General features: G+C 51.1%; 1 protein-coding gene across 1 annotated transcript in view; it reads left to right on the plus strand.

The window, feature by feature from the left end:
- The window catches only part of SLC6A1 (solute carrier family 6 member 1), a 39,751-nt gene extending 25,714 nt beyond the window's left edge, over positions 1-14,037 (plus strand). The window contains exons 6-16 of the mRNA XM_065935416.1: positions 580-689; positions 1,116-1,248; positions 2,243-2,377; positions 2,822-2,925; positions 3,229-3,353; positions 4,164-4,276; positions 4,640-4,771; positions 6,431-6,533; positions 8,283-8,383; positions 9,269-9,436; positions 11,660-14,037. Coding sequence (XP_065791488.1) covers positions 580-689; positions 1,116-1,248; positions 2,243-2,377; positions 2,822-2,925; positions 3,229-3,353; positions 4,164-4,276; positions 4,640-4,771; positions 6,431-6,533; positions 8,283-8,383; positions 9,269-9,436; positions 11,660-11,764 — 1,329 coding nt within the window. The 3' untranslated portion in view covers positions 11,765-14,037. The remainder of the gene's footprint in view (positions 1-579; positions 690-1,115; positions 1,249-2,242; positions 2,378-2,821; positions 2,926-3,228; positions 3,354-4,163; positions 4,277-4,639; positions 4,772-6,430; positions 6,534-8,282; positions 8,384-9,268; positions 9,437-11,659) is intronic.
- Positions 14,038-24,198: the final 10,161 nt, after the last annotated feature.

The following is a 24,198-nucleotide window of genomic DNA, read 5'->3' on the forward strand; positions in this document are numbered from 1 at the left end:
ATAAGGACCCAGACAGCCTGGGTTCAAATCCTGACCCCTAGTATATACCAGCTGTGCAGCTCCAGGAAAGACACTTAACTTCTCTGAGCCACAGTGCCCTTGTTTACAAAATGGGGCTTAAAGTAAAACCTACCTCACATGATTGTATGAGGCTTAAGGAATACATACGTGTAAAGTGCTTAAAACTGTACCCAGCAAAGAACAAGCATGGTAAATGTTTGCTGTTAACTTTGATGTGCAGAGCTCAGATGGGTGAGGTCACTTACCCATGGTCATGTGGCTGGGAGGTAGCCCCAGGGTGGACGTGGAAGACCTCATGGTGCAGCTTGGAGAGCTGGTTTTCAAGAGTGTAAAGCTCTGACGCTTAGGAGCTGTGTGATCTTGAGCAAGTTGCTGCCCCTCCCTGATCTCTAAAATGGGGAGCACAGCATGACCAGCACCCAGCAGCTTCTGGGAAGGGAGTTGACATGATGGCGTGAGGCGGCTCGGCGAACCATGAGGATGCACGGTATGTCCTGGGACCACTGTTGTCAGCTCCTGGGGCTTATGGGGCTTGTCTGTGCGGCTGTGTCTTTGCAGACGCTGCCGTGGAAACAGTGTGACAACTCCTGGAACACAGACCGCTGCTTCTCCAACTACAGCGTCATCAACACCACCAACATGACCAGCGCCGTGGTGGAGTTCTGGGAGTAAGTGCAGGGGGCTGTCCATGAGGTTGGGGGGGGTGTCACTCGGGAAGAATAACTGTGAGAACAACAGCTATTCGCTGCAAGCAGAAAAGGGACATGATCAGACATTAGAAGGCTCCCTGGGGCTGGAGTGGGGACAGAGCAGAAGAGGGGATGGGGTCTTGCTGGAAGGCCGCCGCAGACACCCAGGTGAGCCATCCTGGAGGCTGAATGAAGGCGCTGGCAGGACCCTTGAGCACACAGCACTTTGTCCCCATTAGTTTAACTGGCACACAGTCTCTGCCCAGCTCTTGGAGCCCAGTGATCAGAGTTGTCAGCAGCATCACGGAGAAAGCCATCACCCGTGTCCACGCCCTGGGCACCCCCAGGTCACTCCAGCCCCCGCCAGCCCCATGTGACTTTGTCTTCCCTCCCGTGTTCCACCAGGCGCAACATGCACCAGATGACAGACGGGCTGGATAAGCCAGGTCAGATCCGCTGGCCCCTGGCCATCACCCTGGCCATCGCCTGGATCCTGGTGTATTTCTGTATCTGGAAGGGTGTTGGCTGGACGGGAAAGGTAAGGGGTCTGCACAGTGGGGACCTCCGGGGGATGGGTTTTCAGAGGGGGATCTCTGCATTGGGTGACGAGTCAGCTCCAGGGAACCTCATCCAACTCTGAGTTAAGCAGGTCCCTTCATTACTCGGTGCCTCCTCGGTTTCCTTTCCTGTAAAATGGGAATAATAACGTTACCTACCTTCTGGGAAGTTGTAAGGATTCAAGGAAACAGTGCGTGTCATGCTTTTAGCACAGTGCCAGGGCCTCTCGAGATTCCCCTGGGCTGGGCAGAGTCATCGCAAAACAGAGGGTAGATGTGGCTCCTGGACCATCGGGTGGCGGGACCTCCTAAGGGACTGTTTTGTATAATTAAAAATCACAGTGTTAGGAGGCAATCAAACAGCATTCAGTATACAACACAAGAAACAAAGTGGTTTGTACTGTATGCTTTTTAACTCTAAGCATGTTAATCGAAAAGACAGGTATAGAATTGAGCCTTCTTTGTAGGAAAATGGAATCATATATGCGAAGCCTCAAAAGAAGACATTAAAATATTAACATCGATGCACTCATGTATTTGTTGGGCACTTACTGAGTGTCTACTATATACCATGGACATTCTAGCCACTGGGAAAACAGACATGAACACAAGTCCTGACCCTCATGTAACTTGTGTTCTGTGGGCTGTTGAAAGGAACTTTAATTGTGTGTGTGTGTTCATGTGGAATTTTAAAATTTCCTTGTCAAACATTTATTACCTGAATACTTTAAATGAAAATTTAAAAACTGGAGGGATAGGGAAAGGGAAGACATGGGTGCCGACCTGTTTGATTCGGATACCAAGGAGGGGCTGTAGAAACGTGGCCATGCAGGGCAGGTTAGGAATCCAGGAAGGCTTCCTGGAGGAAGATGAACCGGAACCAAGCCCAGAGCAGGTGTGGATGTAGGTAAAGTGGGGAGGGGGAGAGTCTGGGTGTGCTGGAGGGGTGTGACCCTTTGCCCCCTTTCCTCGCAGGTGGTCTACTTCTCCGCCACCTACCCCTACATCATGCTGATCATCCTGTTCTTCCGTGGAGTGACGCTGCCCGGGGCCAAGGAGGGCATCCTCTTTTACATCACGCCCAACTTCCGCAAGCTGTCGGACTCCGAGGTGAGCGATTCTCCTGGTCTCACCTCCTGGCCTTCCTGGAGGGCCCGCACTGAGTTAAGAACACACCCGAGTCCCAAGTCCCCATACCAGCTTTAGGGTAAGTTATCGCAGGTCTCCAGGAAAAGACCCTGATGCTGGGAAAGACTGAAGGCAACAGGAGAAGGGGGCGGCAGCGGGTGAGATGGTTAGATAGCACCACCGACTCAATGGACGTGAATTTGAGCCATCTCTGGGAGGTAGTGAAGGACAGAGGGGCCTGGCGTGCTGTAGTCCATGGGGTCGCAGAGTCGGACGTGACTTAGCAACTGAACAACATCGCATGTCTCTGACTGTCTTTTGTAAACTCCGGGTGCTGCCTGGTAGAGGCGATTAGCGTAAAAGGTCTTGGGGCCACTCTGGCTGTGATTCTAATTTTGGCTATTTTTTAAATCATTCTGCCTACAGGTGTGGCTGGATGCCGCCACCCAGATCTTCTTCTCCTACGGGCTGGGCCTGGGATCCCTGATCGCTCTCGGGAGCTACAACTCTTTTCACAACAACGTCTACAGGTGAACCCCATGGCCACGCCCTCATGCCACGCCCACCTGTGGCCACACCCTCTGCGCCCCGGCCACGCCCCCATTCACAGCCACACCCCCTCCATGGCCACACCCCTCCCCTAGCCCTCCACCCATCCCTGAGCCAGCGCCTTCTGGCCACTCCTCCTGGTTCTGCCCCTGCGCTGGTGGTTGGGGGTGGGCACACCAGTAGCTCCCAAATACCCTGGTCCACCTGGTCACTCCATAACCACTGCCCACGGGTCACCCTCCACCAGCCCCACCCTTCCTGACCCCGCCCCTCCCTCTCTGCAGGGACTCGATCATCGTTTGCTGCATCAACTCCTGCACCAGCATGTTCGCCGGATTCGTGATCTTCTCCATCGTGGGCTTCATGGCCCACGTCACCAAGAGGTCCATTGCTGACGTGGCGGCCTCAGGTCAGCACCTGCACCGGTGAGGGCTGGGGGGAGGGGCCAACTGCACAGGCTTTGCCGTCCTCCTCGCCATCACCACCGTGGCCGCCCCCCGGGCTCACTGGCATCGAGTGTGCCTCCCCCGCAGCCCTCCTTGCTACAGGGTCCAAGGACAGCAGCCCCCTGTGCTCACGGCAGAGGCTCAGGGAGGCAGCGTGACTTGTCCATTCCCTTTGTGGAGAGCTGGCAGGTTGTGTGGAAAGAGCATTCTTCACTGAGGTCCTAATCTCCCCTGCCCATGAAGGGAGCTTCCTAGCTGCCCGCTTTCCAGAGCCACACCCCAGGGAGGTGGCAGTCTCCTGTGTTCCAAGGAGACGCTCAAACGCAAACTGCTAAACTCCTTGAGCCTTATACCCTGTGCTCCCATCACAACAAAGGGTTCTAGTGTCCAGTGCCCAGGCCAAACCCCAGCAGCATCCTGGTGCTTCCCTCAAACCAACCAAAGCCAGGACCTGCCCACTCTGCCTCCCGAGCGTCTCTGCAGCTGCCCCCGCTCTCTGCACCTGGAACTGTCTGCACCGCTAGCCAGGCCCCTGCCATCGCTCATTCCGTCTCACCGGTCCCCTTGCCTCTGAACCCAACCCTGTAGCCCCCCTGCCTCCCTCCCAGCCCCCTCCCACACTGTTCCTTTGTCTGGAAAGGGAGGCTGACAACACTCACTGAAATGAAGACTCTGAGCGTGAGATGGGATGAAGCTTAGGAGGCGGGTGTGCTGGGGCGGCCGCAGGTGCTCAGGGCCTTGTGTTTTCTCCTCTTCTACCTCTCCCTCCACAGGCCCCGGCCTGGCGTTCCTGGCGTACCCGGAGGCAGTCACCCAGCTGCCCATCTCTCCCCTCTGGGCCATCCTCTTCTTCTCCATGCTGCTCATGCTGGGCATTGACAGCCAGGTGAGGACACACTCCCTGGCACCTTGAGGAGCCCCTTCCAGCCTCCCGGGTCCAGGAACAAGCCAGGAGAGCAGCTCACTGACTTAGGTCCCGGGAACATGGCCATGAGTTTCAGACCCCCTAGAATATTCCAGCATGTGAGATGTGAGGGACAGGTCAGCCACCTTGCCCAGTTTCCAGATGGGGAAACTGATGCCCAGAGGGAAGGCCCTCTGAGGTCACGGAGGGAGGTGGCAGGAGAGTCAGGCCTGGATCCCGGGCTGTCCTGGCCCTGCCGGGCCCGAGGGTCAGGCTTTGGTTGGGGTTGGGGGGGCTGGGGGGCTGGGGCTGCCCGGGGCGCTGACCTCCGACTCCCCACCGCAGTTCTGCACGGTGGAGGGCTTCATCACCGCACTGGTGGACGAGTACCCCCGGCTGCTCCGCAACCGCAGGGAGCTGTTCATCGCCGCCGTCTGCCTCGTCTCCTACCTGATCGGCCTGTCCAACATCACGCAGGTGAGCGCGTCGGCACGCCTCTGCTGCTGCTGCCTGGGGCCCCTGGCAGGCCCTGTGTGCCTCCTCTCGTGTGTTCGCCGAGCACCATCTCTGTGCCAGGCCCTGAGCCGTGACTCGGAAGGCTTCCTGCCTTCAAGGGGCTCCCGGGCTGATGGGAGATGCAGACGCTGAGGGGGAAATGAGAACACAGCCTCCTCAACCTGACATGCGGCCCCAGCGACTGCTCCCTGGAGGAGGAAATGCAGGACTCAGCCTGAAAGACTCACAGAGTTAACCCGGGGAGTCAGGTTGGAGCTGGGCCTTGGAACTTGATGCTATCCCTTCCTTTCATTTCCACATTCCTGTTTGTATCCGGAGAGTGAGCAGGCGTCTCTGCATTCAGAGGCTTCCAGGCAACTTCCCTGGTGGCCCACTGGCTAGGACTCCGAGCTCCCAGTGCAGGGAGCCTGGGTTCCATCCCTGGTCAGGGAACTAGATCCTGAACGCTACAACTGAGGGTCCCACGTGCCTCAGTTAAACTAAGACCTAGCACATCCAAACACATAAATAAATTTTTTTTTCTTTAAAGAAAGAGCTTCCCAGTCTAGTTGGAAGACAGACACACAACTGAGGAATTACTCGATAAATACAAATGAGCCTAAAGCTGTGAACACAGCCCCGTGGGTCTGATTTATGATCCACAAAGCCTTCCCTGGATCCAGATGCTGTTCAGCCCCAGGTTTATTGTTCCTCTGTTACTCCATTCTTCAGAGTCGCTCACCACCTGCTGTGGGTCTGGCGTGACCCTGCAGATTCTGCAGTTAACGTGGCAGAACAAGACAGGAGAGTGGACAAAATGAGCAGTGGGGGTGGGAGGGACGCCGCCTGGGACAGAGTGGTCAGGGAGTGACAGCTGAGCGGAAACTCACTGGTGAGGAAGCGCCAGCCGGGGGAGAGGTCTCACCAGGGGAGGACCGCACCCAGGTGCAGAGGCCCCGGCGTGGGAATGGACTTGGTGAATGTGGGGGACAGAAGGAAAGCCAGTGCGGAGGTAACGGAGTCGGGGGTTAGGTAGAGGGTGCAGAGCCAGATTGTGCAAGATGTTCCAAATACGTTTTGGATTTTATTTTATGTATCTTTACTTTTTATGTGTTACATTACGGTCTTTTTTTTTTTTAATATTCATTTATTTGGCCACACCGGGTCTTAGTTGAGGTACTCGGGATCGGCATGTGAATGCTTGTTGCAGCATGTGGGATCTAATTCCCTGATCAGGGATCGAACCCTGGCCCCTTGCACTGCAGACTCAGGGTCTTAGCCATTGGACCACCAGGGAAGTCCCCTACGGTCTTATTTAAGTTATGGAAGAACTTATGGGGGGAGACACGACTCGTTTGACATTGTGAACATGTGGCTCGAGTGACTAGTTCCTCTTCTGCCCTCCAGCCTTCCCAGAAATGGGGTGTTTCTGCCCGCCACTCAGACGTTTTATTCCTAGTCCCCAGAGTCCACACCTACATCCTTGCAGGGCCGCAAGGCCCCCTGTCTTTGCTCTAATCTACTGTCAGGCCTTGCTGCAGGGTAGCCTAACCCCAACCTGAACAGCCTGTGTTGACCCTGAATTGAGTGCACTGGACCCCAGGGTAAGGGGACCCATTCTCCCCTCTTCTGCTCTTGCAGGGGGGCATTTATGTCTTCAAACTCTTCGATTACTACTCCGCCAGTGGCATGAGCCTGCTGTTCCTCGTGTTCTTTGAATGTGTCTCCATTTCCTGGTTTTATGGTAAGCACCAACCCCTCCTCCCTCATTCATTCATTCATCCATTCAGTCATCCTTTCTCCAGTCATCATTCTGCAAATACAGCTTGAACACCAGACCTTTCCCATACATTAATTTATTTGGTCCTCACAGCAATTCAATGAAGTTAGCATAGGACATCCCATATTTGGAAGATACCTTAGCTGAAACTCCAATACTCTGGCCACCTGATGCGAAGAGGTGACTCATTTGAAAAGACCCTGATGCTGGGAAAGATTGAGGGCAGGAGGAGAAGGGGACGACAGAGGATGAGATGGTTGGATGGCATCACCGACTTAATGGACATGAGTTTGGGTAAACTCCGGGAGCTGGTGATGGATAGGGAGGCCTGGTGTCGGAAAGAGTTGGACACGACTGAATGACTGAACTGAACTGAACTCTGAGTTAAACTCCTTTAAAATGGGAGCCAACATTTCTTCATAAATTTTGGGATCAAAGATTTATTTGAAATTTTATCTAGTAAAAGAAATGTAAAACTATAAAAATAAGTTCTAAAGTTAAATATTTTTTAAAAGCTAAGCTATAATTAAAAGCATGTATTGTTTTAGAACAGTAGTCATGCACGGTTATGAGAGCTGGACCACAAAGAAGGCTGAGCACCTTTCAAGTTGCTTTTCAAGTTGCAGTACTGGAGAAGACTCTTGAGAGCCTCTTGGATTGCAAAGAGATCAAACCAGTCAGGAAATCAACCCTGAGTATTCATTGGAAGGACTGACGCTGAAGTTGAAGTTCCAATACTTTGGCCACCTGATGCGAAGAGCCAGCTCATTGGAAAAGACCCTGATGCTGGGAGAGATGGAGGGCAGGAGGAGAAGGGGTGACAGAGTATTAGATGGTTAGATAGCATCACCGACTCAGTGGACGTGAATTTGAGCAATCTCCAGGAGATAGTGAAGGACAGAGGAGCCTGGCCTGCTACAGTATGGGGATGCGAGAGTCAGACGTGACTAAGCGACTGAACAACAGCAATGATAAATCATAGAACAAAGAATGCAGGACATGGGGATTTTTGTTTGTTGATTCTGTGGTCTGAGTTTCTAGACTCAACTGCCTGATAGTGAAAAAGCTATCCTTTTGGGCACTTTGGTTGTCACAGCAAGCTGGTGGTTTTGGAAGAAGTGTTCCCCTGGGTCCCTGGGGGTCCCCGTAGTCCTGCCACCTCACCCTCCTCATCATTCTCCCTTCTTGCTCTCCACCTGGTCTGACCCTCCAGGTCCTCATTATCAGTGACTTTGCTTTTAAGTCTGAGTGGCACCCAGTGTCACTCTCGTGAACTTCAGGACCTCTGCAGAGTTCTTTCTGCAAGACCGGCAATTCTTCCATGCAGTCTTATCATTAGCCGCTCATGCATCGGATCAGCAGGGAAAACCTCCTTTGCCCAGCAAAGCTTTGAAGGTGTTGCTGGGAGAGATGTTGAGTGGGAGGGACCTGAAAGGTGGGGCTGCTTCCTGTAGGTACGTCCTCGTGGTGGTAGATGGTTTCACCTTCAGGTGACTGCCCCGCTTGCCGGGGGGGCTTTGGTTATTGAGAGCTTAGCTAACGAGGACCCCCTACCCTGGAGCATTCGCCCTGTGTTACAGACGAGGAAACTGAGGCTCAGAGAGGTTAGGTGACTTGGCCATGGTCGCAGTGTGAGGAAGCAGCAGGTCGGGGCCTTGAGCCGCAGTCCCCACTGCTCCCTTATCCCTCCTGCTCTCATCCCACCTGTCACAGGCGTCAACCGGTTCTATGACAACATCCAGGAGATGGTCGGCTCCAGGCCCTGCATCTGGTGGAAGCTCTGCTGGTCCTTCTTCACCCCCATCATTGTGGCGGTAAGGGCAGGGCCAGACCGGACCCTGGGGTGACTCAGGGCCAGAGAAAAACTTCCGGAGCCAAAGGCAGATGGAAGGGCTCCAGACCTCTATTCCCTCGGTATACTGCTCTCTCCCATTTGTGCTGAGCATTTCCTCTGTTCCCTGGAGTCTTCATGAACCTCAGCAAAGCAGCTATCTTTGCCCTACTTCACTGCTGCGGTGGCTGGGGCTCACCAGCCAGCCTCACCCAGTGGGCATCTTACCACTTGAGCCTACCATCTTCAGGCTCAAACCATGTTGGCCTGATTCTGAAGCCAAACCATCCACACGGGGAGGCCCCGCATTCTCAGCATCCCTCTTTCTCTCCTGCAAGGGGAAACTAAGGCAGGAACTGGCCTGGGAGGGACCACCCACCCAGAGCCTTGCAGTGGGGCAGGGCCACCGCATTTATTGTGTCCTGCACAAGGGCACCCAGCCAACGGCAGGCTGGGGGTGACCTCCCACCCTTGTTCTGCTTGGCACACTGGTTACTTGGGAGAAGGGAGGCCTTTTGCGATTGGTCCTCCCGGAGGAACCACCTTTTACTATTGGTTCTTCCAGAGCGGATGCCTTTTTCTTATTGGCTCTCCCAGAAGAGAGGCCCTTTTCTATTGGCTGTCACAGAGAAGACACCTTTTACTATTGGTCCTCTCAGAGATGGTGGCTTCTGTTCTACACGAAGTTGGCTTATGTCCTAGCAGTGGCCCCGGGTGCAGGATTCCCAAGATGCTGGCCCTTGTGGGGGCCCTGGGCAGCGCCAGGGCAGGGGTGGAGTGCGGTGGACCTGCCACCTTCAGGGTCGAAGGAAGGGCCTTGGCAGTCCAGTCTGGGTGACCGCCTGGCCCTCCCTCTCCCCCTCCGCAGGGTGTGTTCATCTTCAGTGCTGTGCAGATGACCCCTCTCACCATGGGGAGCTACGTCTTCCCCAAGTGGGGCCAGGGCGTGGGCTGGCTCATGGCCCTGTCTTCCATGGTCCTCATCCCCGGATACATGGCCTACATGTTCCTCACCTTGAAGGGCTCCCTGAAGCAGGTAAGCCCGGTCCTCACCCTTCCTGCCGCTGGGCCGCTCCTGTACTGTGCTGAGCGCCACCACCACCCTTGTGAGCACAGTCGGCCCGGGGAGAAGACAGGTCGCTAGCCAACGACAGGAGTGTCAGAGGTCACGATTGGGGTGAACCAGGGAGACGGGTTAGCCCTGCCTGCATTGAGGGGGGTTAGAGAAGGCTTTCTGGAAGAGGGGGCAACAAAGAAGAGGCCTACGGACAAACCACACTTAAAAGGAGAAGCAGGAAGGAAAGATACACACGAACTTCTTTACAAAACAGAAAAAGATCTACAGACAAAGAAAACAAACTTACGGTCACCAAGGGGAAAGGAAGTAGGGGAGGAATAAGGAAGTTGGGGTTGACATATATACAGTAATGTACATACAGCAGATAAGCAAGGACCTACTGCGTAGCACAGGGAACAATACTCAATAGTTTGTATAACCTATAAGAGAAGCAGATCTGAAAAGAGTAGATATATAAAATAAATGATAGAGGCGGAGAGCATGTCCCCGGAAGAGGATAGGAAGCATGTGCAAAGGCCCAGGGGTATAAACGGATCAGTGTCGCTGGCCGGTAGAGAGGGGAGGCATGCAGGGAGGTGATGAGAGATGAGGCTGGGGATGTAAGAAGGTTGGACCAGATCTTGAAGGGCTTGGAAAACCAGGACAAGAACTTTGGACTTTATCCTGAGGGTTGTACAGAGCCATGAAGGGTGGAATCAGATGTGTTAAGAGCCTAACTCGAGACCTCATGAAAAGCACGCTGCCCCTAGCGGGGGCCCCCTGGCACATGCCAGGTCCATAGCAGCTCTTCGTTAAATAATATTGAATCCTCGAGTGAACAAGGCTGTGCTGGAGGCCCAGGAGCTGAGACACTGATGGAGTAAGGGTGGGCTGGGGGATTCACCGAGGACGGATGCAGGGCCACAGCTGGGGAGGACCTGGATCCGCACTTCTCAGCCTGGCTGCCCTCCAAGAGGTACCTGCCAGACCCACTCAGAGCCGGCAGGAGGGGCTGCAGGTCTGCCGCACAGGGAAGACGTGGCAGAAGCCTCTTCTCCACCCCTTGCGGTCAGGCATTAGCAGAGCAGGGCCCTTACGGCCTTTTCTTCCAACTCCACGTCCAAGGCTTTTGTCTCCCACAGTTCTCTACTAAGTCTCAGAAGGTGGTCAGGAAACAGGAAGGCTCCTCTGAGGACAGATGCTGATGGGGTAGGATGGGGGGCGGCGCGTGCAGAGAAGGTGAGTCAGAGTCACACCCCGTCAGCAGACATGCTGTGCCAGATGCCACGGTCAGTGCCGGGGACTCAGCCCTGAGCCGCAGTCCCATCCTCACGGGCATCCCCGGAGGCTCAGCAGTAGAGAATCCGCCTTCAATGCAGGAGACATGGGTCTAAGCCCTGGGTCGGGAAGATCCCCTGGAGGAGGACGTGGCTGCCCACTGCGGTATTTTTGCCTGGAGAATCCCCATGGACAGAGGAGCCTGGCTTTGCAAGTCCATGTGATTGCAAAGAGTCAGACACAACTTAGGAACTAAACTACCACCACCATGGACAATACATTCTAAGAGAGAAAAGATCCACAGTTAAATAAAGTCACGCTTGATGGGGATGAGCAATGTGGAGAAAGGGGGTTTAGGGGGTGCTGGGCAAGGGCTCCCTGAGGAGATATCAGTGAGCCAAGACCTCAGGAGACAGGTCGAGCTATGTCACCATCTGAAAGGAAGGATGTACAGTCTGCGGGGACAGCAGGGGCCCTCGCTCAGTGCTGAGGGGGCTTGCCTGGCTAGAGTGGAGGAAGTGAGGGGGTGAAGGGAGAATAGTGAGGTCTGCAGTGAAGGGGCGGAGGCGGGGATGGGGGGACCAGGTCCTGTGGGGCCTTGTAGGGCTTTGGTGAAATGGGGTAGAAAAAGACTTCTCTTTTCACCTAATCCCCCCCAACCCCGGGCTGGGGTGTCAAGAATAGAATGAAAAGGGTGAGGGGCAAGAACCAAAATAGAGGGGGTGCTGCGACCTGCAGGGGAATTGCTACAATGACCCACATGAAAGGGGTGGGCGTGGCCCCGGGGGGCCTCTGCAGAGGCGCAGGAGGGGGCTGGGAGCTCCCGTCTTGCAGGTCAGCAGGCGGGAGGGACCTGGAAAGTGGGTGGGCCAAGGAGAAGCCAGCCTCCCGCCATCCTAGCGCTAATTGCTCTGCCGCCCACAGCGGATCCAGGTCATGATCCAGCCGAGTGAAGACATCGTGCGCCCGGAGAACGGTCCGGAGCAGTCCCAGGCCAGCGGCTCAGCCAGCAAAGAGGCCTACATCTAGGGGTGCGGGGCGCCTCGCCCACCCATGCTGTCACCCCCCGCCCCGGCTGCGCGTGACCACCACTTGATGTCTGAAGATACCGTCTATCTCAACCTACCTCGAGTGGCGAGTCCAGACACCATCAGCAGGCGAACAGAGGGAGGTGGGGACAGTCACACCCCCGGGGTCGGGGGGGGGGGGCTCCCACCGTGGGAGGAGCAGATGCTCGCGGGCTGGTGACCTTTATAACCCGGCTCCCTCCTCCCCCGTCAGCATCGGCCTGTGTGGCTGCTATCATAGATCTTTTTTACTACCCCGCCGGCCAGGGAGAAGCGGCGAGGCTGTGGGCTCCTGGCTTTTAGTTTTAATTCCTGACTGTTCTCTTACTGCCGAAACCCATGACTGTTATCTCCGGCTTGGCAGGAGTTGGGTTCTGCCAGGAATGCTGCTCTGTGTGCGTGAAAAGGCTATTTTCTGTATAATGGGCATTTCCAGGGGGAGCTCACCTTTAGTAAGAGCAGGGAGCCAGCGCTTCAGTGTTCTGTTTTTCTCCTTCCCGAGGCAGCTTGACACCCCCGCCCACCCCGGCAGGTCCGTCAGCATTCCCAGAGCTGCTTTTTCAGGCAGCTGATCCAGTACCCTGTTTCCCTCCCACCCAACTGAGCGGGCATCTCTGCACTAAGCTTCCTACTTCCCCCCTCACCCCGCACCCCACCGCCTTCCACACCCCTGGCCAGGCTGTTCTGAGGGCACCTGGCCCAACAGTGACCCTTCCAGACAAACCCCCTGCTCCTCGGGAAATGGCTGCAAAGCACAGTTGATTTTTTTAACCACCGCTGGTGGTGGAGGGGCTCTGATCCCGCCGGGGCCGTTTCCTAACCAGGAGCCCTTTTCTTAGGCCAGCCTGCTTTGCCGAGCACAGAACCATCCATAGGCAATGAAGGTGAGGCTCTGTGTTTGACTGCAAAGCGGATCCAGTGGTCTTAACTGTCTCCTTCTTGAACCGTCTCCCTTACGGCCGCCCCAGTCACGCCTGCTGCCCTCTCCCCTCCTGTGAAATTCCCCAGTGGGCATCTCCTCGCTGCCACTAAAATCCACCAGCCCAGTAACCAAGGGGCTGGTGTTAATCCAGACCCCCTCCCCAAGTGCTTCCGAGATTAAAGCTGCTTCGTTGGGAGGCAGTGTTCTTTTCCAGAGCTGGGCTCCGCGGTGGTGGTGGTGATGGTGGCAGATCCAGTGAAGACAGTTTCTTGCAAGCTCCAGCAGCTCGACAGCTTCTCATTTGCTGGGAACATGGGTTCCCGTGTAGCAAGTCGTACGTCGTGCCCTGTACTCCTTAGCTAGTTAAACTCACGAGCTGTGTTTTACAACTAATCCTTAATAACTATGGTAAATAACTGTGACTGTGGGTTTTTTTAAATCTTTCATCCTCATCCAGAAGTGACCAGCATACCAGTTCTTGCAATAAGGTATTACCCTCAGAATATCAAACACATTCTTGTAGAGAAAAAAAAAAGTCCGTGTATGCATAGAAATGCACACATATGTACATTCATCCTCACGTGTGGTACCTAGGGTCTCATTTGATATTGTGTAGGAAATCTCACAAGCTTTTCCTGAAGTCATCTGTAAAATAGTCTCATCACTAAGGCATCCCAAATGCCAACTGGTGAATCCAGGATCGAAATGCATATGTATTGTTAAATTATAGGGTTTAGAACAAAAGGAACCCTTCTCTGTGTCTCGTGGTCCCACCCCCTCAGCCTTGGCGTGAATTCCTTTAAAATAAGGGCAGGAAGGCTTCTAACTTTCTCTTTGTTCTTCACTCTGGAACTAAGAACAAGTCTTTCGAAGACAAATGCAGCGTATTTAATAATGTTTGTAAGCAAATCTAAGTGAGATGTTTGGCAAGAAATCCCTTAACTGATTTCCATCCAAACCCACATATATAGCACAATATTACGTGTCGTACAATTACTGTGAGAACTGTGAATACGTGTAACTTTTTTTAGTATTTGCCCTGGGGAGGGAAAGATATTGTATTATCATATATGCTTTTTTTGTTTTTGCAATAAGGGTTTATTCTCAGAACACCAAGTAAATCTATCTCTATATTAAAAAATATATGTAATATATACATATTCAAACTATATACAGAGCCTGTTTTAAAAAAATTACAGTATTATTTAGTAAAATGATCTGTTCTATGGACCAAATGTAAAATATTTATAAATGAAGATGCATTTTAAATGTCTATAAATGGTGTTATAACTAGAGCACGGGCGTTATGTACGTTTCTAAGAATATAGAGGAAAAAATAATAAAGGTTCTATGATATACAATGTTAGACCTTCAATTCTTGGGGGTGGGGGCACAATAACCTCTTTCATCAGAACACACACCAAAAACACTAAAATATTTTTCCCCAACAGAGAGAGATTTGGGCTCAAAATCAAGGGACATGGAGCTGGACTTCTCCCAGAGTCTTGGAATGAGTGAATAGAAAATGATTCTGAGCCACGTAAGGGAGACGGTTTCACTGTTCTAAAACTATAAGGTGGTCAACTAAATCAAGGTCTAAAGCTAGTATCATAGGAGCATACTTAGTTAACAACACTCACTCTCTTGTGACTCATTCCTCAAAATATTTAATTTTAAAATCTTATTTAGAATTTGAATTCTACAGAGACGTTTTAAGAATGATTCAACAATCACCCATAGTCACCAGCTTTGGTCCTGTTGTTACTTTTAAGTCTGTCTCTCCATCAGGTTCATCTGGGAAGTAGAAACACTCCGAGTGTTATGGGATAAGGGATTTATTATAGGAACAAGCCTTTTACAGTTGTGGGAGAAATAAGGGAGTAAGGATCTAAGAGAGTTGGGAGATCATAGGATAGTCACTAATGAGAGGAGGTAGGAGTGGGCCTGGTACATATGAATGGTCAGCCTTTCTGATGGAGAAAATTGGCTGAAACACTGTATGAAAGAATCCAAGAACCCAAATTCAGGGACATTTTATAAACCAGCTGGCCTATGTTCTTCAAAAATGTCCAGGTCGTAAAAGGCAAAATGGAGGAATTTTTCAGATTAAGGAAACATGACCACTGAACGGAATGCCTCCTCCCGAGTTAGACACTGGGTCAGAGGAAAAAATACTTTTTCTTTTGTGATAAAGGGCATCAGTGGGACATTAGGTGGAATTTTAATAATCTAAAGATTTTAATAAGGTTAGATGATAATATTGTGTCGGTGTTAGTTTCCTGATTTTGACTTGCTTCGTGAATACGTATGAGAATATCCTTGCTTTTAGGAAACACATGCTGAAATAGGAGTGAAGGAATACCTTGTCTACAATTAATTCTCCAGTGATTGAGGAAAAATAACAACTTGCACATCTGTGGTATGTACATGTGTGTGTTGTGTGTGTGTCGAGTGGGAAAGAGATGAGGGAACAGGCACACGTGGAGAAAGACCACCTGAGAAGTCTGGGGGAAGGTTGTACAGAAATTATACAAGTTTTGCAACTTCCAAGTGAAGTTATTTAAACAATTGAGGAAGACCTGGGTGTCGCCTTCATCTGATGAGAGCTGTAGGGGGCTGTGGGGATGGGAGATCCTGCAGGGGTGAGGTGGAGAGGTGCACACAGGCTTTGGTTTGCACCAGGACCTCTCCTCTCTCACACGCCTGCCGCTGTAACTGTCCCTTTTCTTCTGGAAAGCCCCTCCTTCAGGTCTCAGCCCAGAAGTCACGCCCTTGCATGGTAACAGGCTCACACAGCCAGGCTGCTGGTGTGTGTGTGTGTGTCGGGGGGCCCTCCTAGCTGTCAGACCTGCCGGGCGAAGTCATCCCCTTTCTGCTCACTCAGTCTCCCCCACTGCGACTGGAAAGGAGTGGCTGTGTCTCATGGGTCTTTAGGCGGCCAGGACTGGCACAAAGTTTATCACAGGCCGGTGCTCAAAAGAGATCCGCTTTTGGTTTCTGATTCTTGAAATTCAGCATTTCGCGATACACCCTAACTGTTAATAACTAAACCCTGCTTAACCCCTGGGGCTTCCCAGGTGGTGCTAGAGGTAAAGAACCTGCCTGCCAATGCAGGAGACATAAGAGGTACGAGTTTGATCCCCTGGAGCAGGGCCTGGCACCCCAGTCTGGTATTCTTGCAAATCCCATGGACAGAGGAACCTGGCGGGCTGCAGTGCATAGGGTCACACAGAGTCGGACACAACTAAAGCAATTTAGCACGCACACGTGCCTAACCTCTCTCTCATTAGTACCCACAAACCTATAAGGTAGTGGCACCAACCTGACCATTTCGCTTTGGTCCCCTAAAAGAGTTCTCCTGCCTGGTGCTGTTCAAGTTGATAAAACAAGGGCGAGTTTGGTTCAGAAGCAGGAGAAAGCTTATTGCTTCCAGCACAGAATGGAGAGATGTGAACTTGCTCTAGAGCACACGCTTGCTTGTGCAGACAGGCCATGGGCGGGGTTGCCTTATAGCGATCTCGGCTCGCCTCTGCACATGGCCGGCAAAGCCAACTGAGGTGTTGGCCCCACGGCATTTTGAAGCAGGAACTCGGTTCTGAAGAGTGCAGAGCCCCCAATGTGAAGCCACACGGTTCAGAGCCTCCAGGTGCGGCATCCTCTGAGCCAATGAAGACTGCACACACAGGAAAACTAAAGGTTAGACTTGATTTTTATTACCCAGATTCCACTTTCATTTCCTGGGAGTTGTTAACGGGCTTTGCTGGTGACACATCCCTGCTCCATATCCTGCCCCTCACTGTCAAGAGGCCCTGAGGGGCGCTAGACCGCCTTCTGTCGCTGCTTCTTGTGGGTTTGGGGCATCATCAGAGCCCCCTGGAGGGGCAGAATGCTCCCCGGCTGCCTTTAGGTATGTCTGGGTTGCCCCCAGGATGCCCAGGCTTAGGCCCTGATTGTTCACATCCCCGAGCCTCCCCCATTTGTCTGACCTTTTGGAGACAAAGGACACCAGACAATGTAAAGTTCCAAAAGGCCAAGATATGAACAAGAGAATAACGGTCACCTGCCAAGTGTTTGCTGCAAATGTGGGTCTCTGGGTCCTCGGCCTGTGGGTCAGGGCGAGAGGGCCCTGACGTCCAGGCCCTGCCGCGGCTGAATCTCCCGGGTCACACTGTGGTGGTGGGTTTATGGAAGAGAAGCTTCAGGTCAGAGAGAGGGTCCCACAGGTAGTCAGGGGGTCGCTGCCCCAGGTCATCTCTGCAGAGGTGAGGGCTTGGGGTTCTCTTCCCTTGAGTGCGAGGCACGCATGGAGGGGTCCCTGTGACTTCCAGTCGGATGGATGGTTAGGGTCGCCCGGTGGGGTCCGTCCCCTTAGGGGTGAGCTGGACTTGGCAGCTGCCGATTTGCCAGGATTTTAGATGCACTTATCCCTAGGATAAATCCCTTGGGTCTGAATGGGCCTGATCTGTGGGCCTCTGGTGGGTTTTGTGTTAGGGTTGTTACTTTTCATGCTGAAAGTTACCACATCCTCAACTAATCAATTCAACCCATGTGCAGCAGTGGTAAAGAATCCACCCACAATGCAAGAGACTTAGGTTCCATCTCTGGGTCAGGAAGATCCCCTGGAGGATGCAATGGGTTCATTCTAGTGGGACGAAAAGTTCGTCCTTTTCGCCTTTTCCCCTCTCTTATAAAACGGCTCCCATCTGTGAACCATTACTCTTTGGGGTTTGGGAGAGGCTGACGTCTTAGATTTGGGGTTACATACTTACCATGTATGTACTTACTAGAGGCAACCCACTCCAGCTCTGTTGCCTGGAAAATCCCATAGACAGAGGAGCCTGGCAGGCTGCAGTCCATGGGGCCGCAAGGAGCTGGACACGGCTGAGCGACTTAGTAAACACGCAGACAACAACCGGTGATGTGGGGCTTCCCCCACGTAGGGAGTTCCCTGCGGACCCTCCTCCATGGCTTGATGAGCCACAGTTTGGGGAGAGAAGTATTGCCCTTGCTCACTAACTAGACACCCCCAGATCGCTGTTGAAGCCCCATTTGGGGCTTGTCTAATTCTTCCTTTGTGTCAGTTGGGGAGTAATCCGATGGATCTGGCCTTTGAGGTATGAGGAGCGGTTGCCAGCTTTCTGGTTCTAGGGCGTCTTTGGGGCACTTGCATCCACCTTGTTGTTTCGTTTGATTAATTCTGCATCTTCCTGTTGGTGACTCCTGCAATGGATCACTGCCACATGATTTCTGAGAGCTGTACTAGCCAGGTTTTACCGTTTACACTCTGCAGTAAGCATAACTGTTTCCTTACAAATCGCTGTGTGTGTGTGTGTGTGTGTGTGTGTGTGTGTGTGTGTGTGTGTGTGTGTGTGTACAGGATGGTATATACACACTGGGAATCTGTAAAGATTTAAGACCTTCCCCTCCCTGAGCCCTGAGGCTCAGGTGAGGGCTGTCAGCATGGCCTTTTGAACAAAATCCCTGGGGTAGGCTTCTTACTTCTGTGACTTGGGTCTGGGGCGGTCACTGCCTACCCCACCCACCTTTTTTCCTTTTCCCCTCTCTCAAAACTGCTCCCATCTGTGAATCATTACTCTTTGGGGTTTGGAAGAGGCTGACTTCTTAGATTTGGGGTTACATACTTACCATGTAAGTATACCCCCCAAAATTGAATTGTATAGTTTAAATGAGTAAATTTTATGGTATGTCAATTATATCTCAATCAGGGGAGAAAAAAAAAGCATCAATCCAATGAACCCCATGGTGCTAGCTTTAAAAGTCGAGATTCCCAATCTCTCTCAATGAGGTGTGAAACCACTCTAAGGCTGAGGTTTGTCCTGCTTGGAAGGCCCTTGGACAGCAAGGAGATCAGAGCAGCCATGAGGTTTGGCATAGTCTGTCGTCCTCCAGGGGCCCCGTTTCTGTGGGTAGTGGGGTGGCAGGATTCTGTGTGTGTCAGGTTTTTGACGTAGCCACCGGGTTGTCTAAAAGCATAGCCTGAACTTGCGTTGACCTTCCGGGGGATAGCCATTCTGTTTGCTTAGAACTAACTAAAGCCTGAACTTGGTGTGGGGTCTGTCTATATAGTGAGACTGACCCGATATTAATTTTTAACTAAAGCCTCCTTTTGCAGGGTTGTCGTAACTTCTCCAGTCCATAGGCGAGGCGGCCCCCATTTGGCAGTTTGATCTGATTGTTTAGAGAAATAAGCAATCACTTGAGCAAGGGGTCCCAGTTTCTGAGCTAATATTTGAGGGGGCAATCCCCCTTCGCTCATGAAAGTAAAGGTCCAAGTGTTAGTTGTGTCTGACTCTTTGCAACCCCTTGGACTGTAGCCCGCCAGGCTCTTCTGTCCATGGATTCCCAGGCAGGAATACTGGAGTAGAGTAGCCATTCCCTTCTCCAGGGGACCTTACCAACCCAGGGATCAAACCCAGGTCTCCCACATTGCAGGCGATTCTTTACCGTCTGAGCCACTAGGGAAGCCCCCAAAGGTCAAAGGATTTAGTTAATCTGAGAGTGACAGAGCCAGACTCAAACATAATTGCTTTCCAATTATTAAAAGGCCCCTTTGTATCCTAAATTCCATTTGGAAGGGTCATTATCCTTTCCTTTCAAATTTTCATATAGAGGCCTAGCTATTAGACCATAGTTAGGGGTCCAGATGCTAGAAAACCCAGCCATCCCCGGGAAACCCTTAAACTGTCTTCCACTGTTCCGACGGGTGAAGCTGTAAATGGTTTCTTGCCTTTCCTGGGGCGGCTTCTCTGACCTTCTGTGAGAATGAAGCCTGGGTAAATCACCCTTGTTTGTGACATGTGAACCTTTTTCCTGGACAGCTTATATCCTTTATTGGCTAGGTGTTTCAGAAAGGTTGTAGTATTTCCTCAAAGTGCATCTTTTAGGTCTTTAGCTAAAGTTTCCCCCAAAATGATGGGGGGCTTTTTGAACCCTTGGGGCAGGACTGTATTGCTGTTTTTTTGTTGTGTTTGGGTCCTGCCACTCAAAAGCAAGAATTTCTTATTCTCCTCGGCAGGGAGAAGGCGGCGTTCCTACTGGTGAGACTCAACTATGCTGCTCAAGGATTCAGATCCAAGTGCCGAGCAGCGCATCTCTGCGCACGGCCTGCCATCACTATCTTGAATTGTGGTGTTATGGGCAGAAGTGTCAGGTGCAGAGTTCCTGCCCCCCTAGGAACTCTGGTCTGTAGAAGTGGGTGCAAGGCCTCTGCCTGCAGCACCCTGTGAGAAAATGAAACTAGACTAAGGGCAAAGGAAAACTATAAAAGAGAATAGACATTTTTATTACCCACATTCCATTTACATTCCCTAAGAATTGTTTATGGATTTTGCTGGTGACAGTAGGCCTGATTACTTCCCTACAATGGATGAAAAAATAATGCTTAGAAAAATGAAGAGATTTTTCCTTAAAAAAGTTTTATTGAATAAGTGAATAAGCAAATAAAGAAGAAGGTCAGAGTGTTCTGTGACCCCAGAGGGGTCAAAGGTATGTGCACCAGGGGTGGATGGGAGGCAGACTCCAGTTCGCCTGATGGAAGCACATTCTCCTGGTCAGGGCTCTCCAGCAGTAGAACAAGCTTCCTTCATAGTGACTGAGCTCCCCACCCCTGGGGGTATGCAAGCAGAGAGCTCCACTTTGGCAGAGTTGGCTGCACACCCAGGTGGGATGGGGGGTTGGCTCTCCTGACAGCAGATGGTTTCTAAGCAGGTCCAGTGGGAAGAAGGGACTTGGGATACCAGAGACCTGAAAATAAACACTTACCCTCCTTCCTCTTCCCTCCAACCCTCACTTCAAGAATAATACTCCCCCAATGTCTTGTTGTTCACTTCATGGCAAATAGATGGGGGACAAATGGAAACAGTGACAGACTTTATTTTCTTGGGCTCCAAAATCACTATGAATGGTGACTGCAGCCATGAAATTAAGAAATGCTTGTTCCTTGGAAGAAGAACTATGACAAACCTAGAGAGCATATTAAAAATCAAAGACATCACTTTGCTGACAAAGGTCCATATAGATACAAAGCTATGGTTTTGCCAGTAATCATGTACCGATGTGAGAGTTGGACCCTAAAGAAGGCCGACTGCCAAAGAATTGATGCTTTTGAACTGTGGTGCTGGAGGAGACACTTGAGAATCCATTGGACTGCAAGGAGATCAACCCAGTCAATCCTAGAAAATCAACCCTGAACATTCTTTAGAAGGACTGTTGCTGAAGCTGAAGCTCCAATAATTTGACCACCTGATACAAAGAACTGACTCATTGGAAAAGCCCTTGATGGTGACCCCTGATGGTGGGAAAGATTAAAGGCAGGAGGAGAAGGGGGTGACAGGATGAGATGGTTGGATGGCATCATTGACTCAATGGACATGAGTCTGAGCAAACTCCGAGAGATAGTGAAGGACAGGGAAGCCTGGAGTGCTTCAGTCCATGGGGTGGCAAAGAGCTGGACATGACTGAGTCAATGAACAAGAAATATTTCTATAGTACTAACGACTAACTTAATGTCCTGAAATCAGAGGCGCTGATTCCCTGGACTGGGTTTGGGAAATGGGGTGGAATGAATTGGGAGACGGGGACTGACATATACACACCATTGATACTATCTATAAAATAGATAACCAATGAGAACCCACTGCGCGGCACAGGGTACCCTGCTCAGGGCCCTGTGGTGATGTAAATGGAAAGGAAATCCAAGCAGGAAGGGATACGTATAAACATAGAGCTGATCATCTCGCTGTTCACCATGAAGTCCATAAAGCAGCTATCCTCCCCTCATCCTTTTTCTTTACCTTTCCATTTTTGTGATGAGGAACCTGAGACCTGGGGAAGATGAGTAATCTGCCCAAAGCCAGACATAATGGCAGTATTTATTGAATGCTTTCTACATGCCAGGCATGGTTCTGAGCTGGCAGGTGCAGGCTTCTTAAGTCAGACCTGCCTCTTTGAAGTTGACACAGGCACCCCGGGGTTGCAACTGTGAACAGGAAAGTCAGCTTGCCATTTCAGTAAACAGAGGGTGCTGCAGCCATCAAACTTGAGCCACTGAGCCAGGCTGATGTTGCACCCTGCAATTCGGGATTGAGAACAACAGGATACTGGGTCTAAATAGTTAAGGTGCAATATCAAATTTCAATAAGCCCAGACCTGCATTCTCCCATGCATGCATGCGTGCATGCTAAGTCGCTTCAGTCTTGTCCGACTCTGTGCGACCCTATGGACTGTAGCCCTGCAGGCTCCTCTGTCCATGGGGTTCTCCAGGTAAGAATACTGGAGTGGGTTGCCATATTCTTCTCCAGAGGATCTTTCCGATCCAGGGAATGAACCTGTGTCTCTTAGGTCTCCTGCATTGGCAGGCATAGAAAAGCACTGAATCCATTAACTTGAGATGTCTGGTTTTCTTTAATTAGCACTAATCTTTTGATATTTAACTACCTGCATTTTTCTTTTTAAGTTCTATAGAGCCTGACTCCTCATTTAGGTCTTTGAAATAGTCCCTGAGAGGTATCTGAGAGACTGTATGTATCTTGGGTTTAAGTCCTCAGGAATGTTGCAAATGAAACAGAATTCTCAACTTTCAGGTTGTGCATTTTTTTAAGTCAACAGAACCTAGGGATGGGAGGTCCCTGATGGGTGCTCAGCACCGTCTCAACTAGGCCAAATCTTCCTGCTTCACCCAGACCTATCTCCTGCTTTCTGGGCCCCCAAGGCCCGCCAGGACCCAAGGGGGTCACAGCCAGGAGCCAGTGAGGCAAGAAACCAAGTGGAGGCGCCTGGCTCCCGTGCATTCGGGGCGCTCCTGCCTCGGAGGAGGCTCAGCTTTCACACAGCCCGTCTTTCTGTCTGCCAAGGCGGCGTCTGGAGACAGGGAGCCAACAGCCGTCTTCCCCGTTCTTCCTCAGAACTGAGCCCTGATCCTACTCAGGTATCAGCAGGCAGCCTCAGCATACAGAAGTGGGGCTCAGCCCCAGCTCCAGGTGGGAAATGTTGACTGGTCTATGTCACTCATGTGATTCCGTTCTCCTGAGCAGTAACTGGTAGACTCATGGGCGTGAAAGCAGTTATGGCCAGTGAGGGGTGAGGCACCGGGCAGTGGGAGGGGTGGGGGAGCTTTTTGGTTCTTGAAAATAGATGCTGGGGGGGGGGGGAGGATGGGTGAATGGGTGGGAGATGGATGGATTGATGGAGACATGATAAAACCAGTGTTCAGTTCAGTTCAGTTGCTCAGTCATGTCCAGCTCTTTGCCACCCCATGGACTGCAGCACACCAGGCTTCCCTGTCCATCACCAACTCCTGGAGTTTGCTCAAACTCATGTCCATCAAGTCGGTGATGCCATCCAACTATCTCATCCTCTGTCATCCACTTCTCCTCCTGCCTTCAATCTTTCCTATCATCAGAGTCTTTTCCAGTGAGTCAGCTCTTCGCATCAGGTGGCCAAAGTACTGGAGTTTCAGCTTCAGCATCACTCCTACCAATGAATATCCAAATTTCCTTTAGGATTGATGAGTTTGATCTCCTTGCTGTCCAAGAACTCTCAAGGGTCTTCTCCAACACCACAGTTCAAAAGCATCAATTTTTCAACACTCAGCTTGCTTTATAGTCCAACTCTCACATCCATACACAACTACTGGAAAAACCATAGCTTTGACTAGATGGACCTTTGTCAGCAAAGTAATATCTCTGCTTTTTAATATGCTGTCCAGGTTGGTCATAGCTTTTCTTCCAAGGAGCAAGCGTCTTCTAATTTCATGGCTGTGATCACCATCTGCAGTGATTTTGGAGCCCAAAAAAATAAAGTCAGTCACTGTTTCCATTGTTTCCCCATCTGTCTGCCATGAAGTGATGGGACTGGATACAATGATCTTCGTTTTTTGAATGTTGAGTTTTAAACTAGTTTTTTTACTTTCCCCTTTCACTTTCATCAAGAGGCTCTTTAGTTCTTCTTTGCTTTCTGCCATAAGGGTGGTGTCATCTGCGTATCTGAGGTTATTGATATTTCTCCCAGCAATCTTTATTCCAGCTTGTGCTTTATCCAGCCCGGCATTTGGCATGATGTACTCTGCATACAAGTTAAATAAGCAGAGTGACAATATACAGCCTGGACATACTCCTTTCCCAATTTGGAACCAGTTTGTTGTTCCATGTCTGGTTCTAACTGCTGTTTCTTGACCGGCATACACATTTCTCAGGAGGCAGGTAAGTTGGTCTGGTGTTCCCATCTCTTGAGGAATTTTCCACAGTTTGTTGTGATCCATGCAGTCGAAGGCTTTAGTGTAGTCAATGAAGCAGAAGTAGCTGTTTTTCTGGAATTCTCTTGCTTTTTCTATGATTCAGCAGATGTTGGAAATTGGGTGTCTGATTCCTCTGCCTTTCTAAATCCAGTTTGAACATCTGGAAGTTCTCGGTTCATGCATTGTCAACTCGTAGCTTGGAGAATTTTAAGCATTACTT

The sequence above is a fragment of the Muntiacus reevesi genome, chromosome 4 (assembly GCF_963930625.1).
Source record: "Muntiacus reevesi chromosome 4, mMunRee1.1, whole genome shotgun sequence".
Taxonomy (NCBI): Eukaryota; Metazoa; Chordata; class Mammalia; order Artiodactyla; family Cervidae; genus Muntiacus; species Muntiacus reevesi.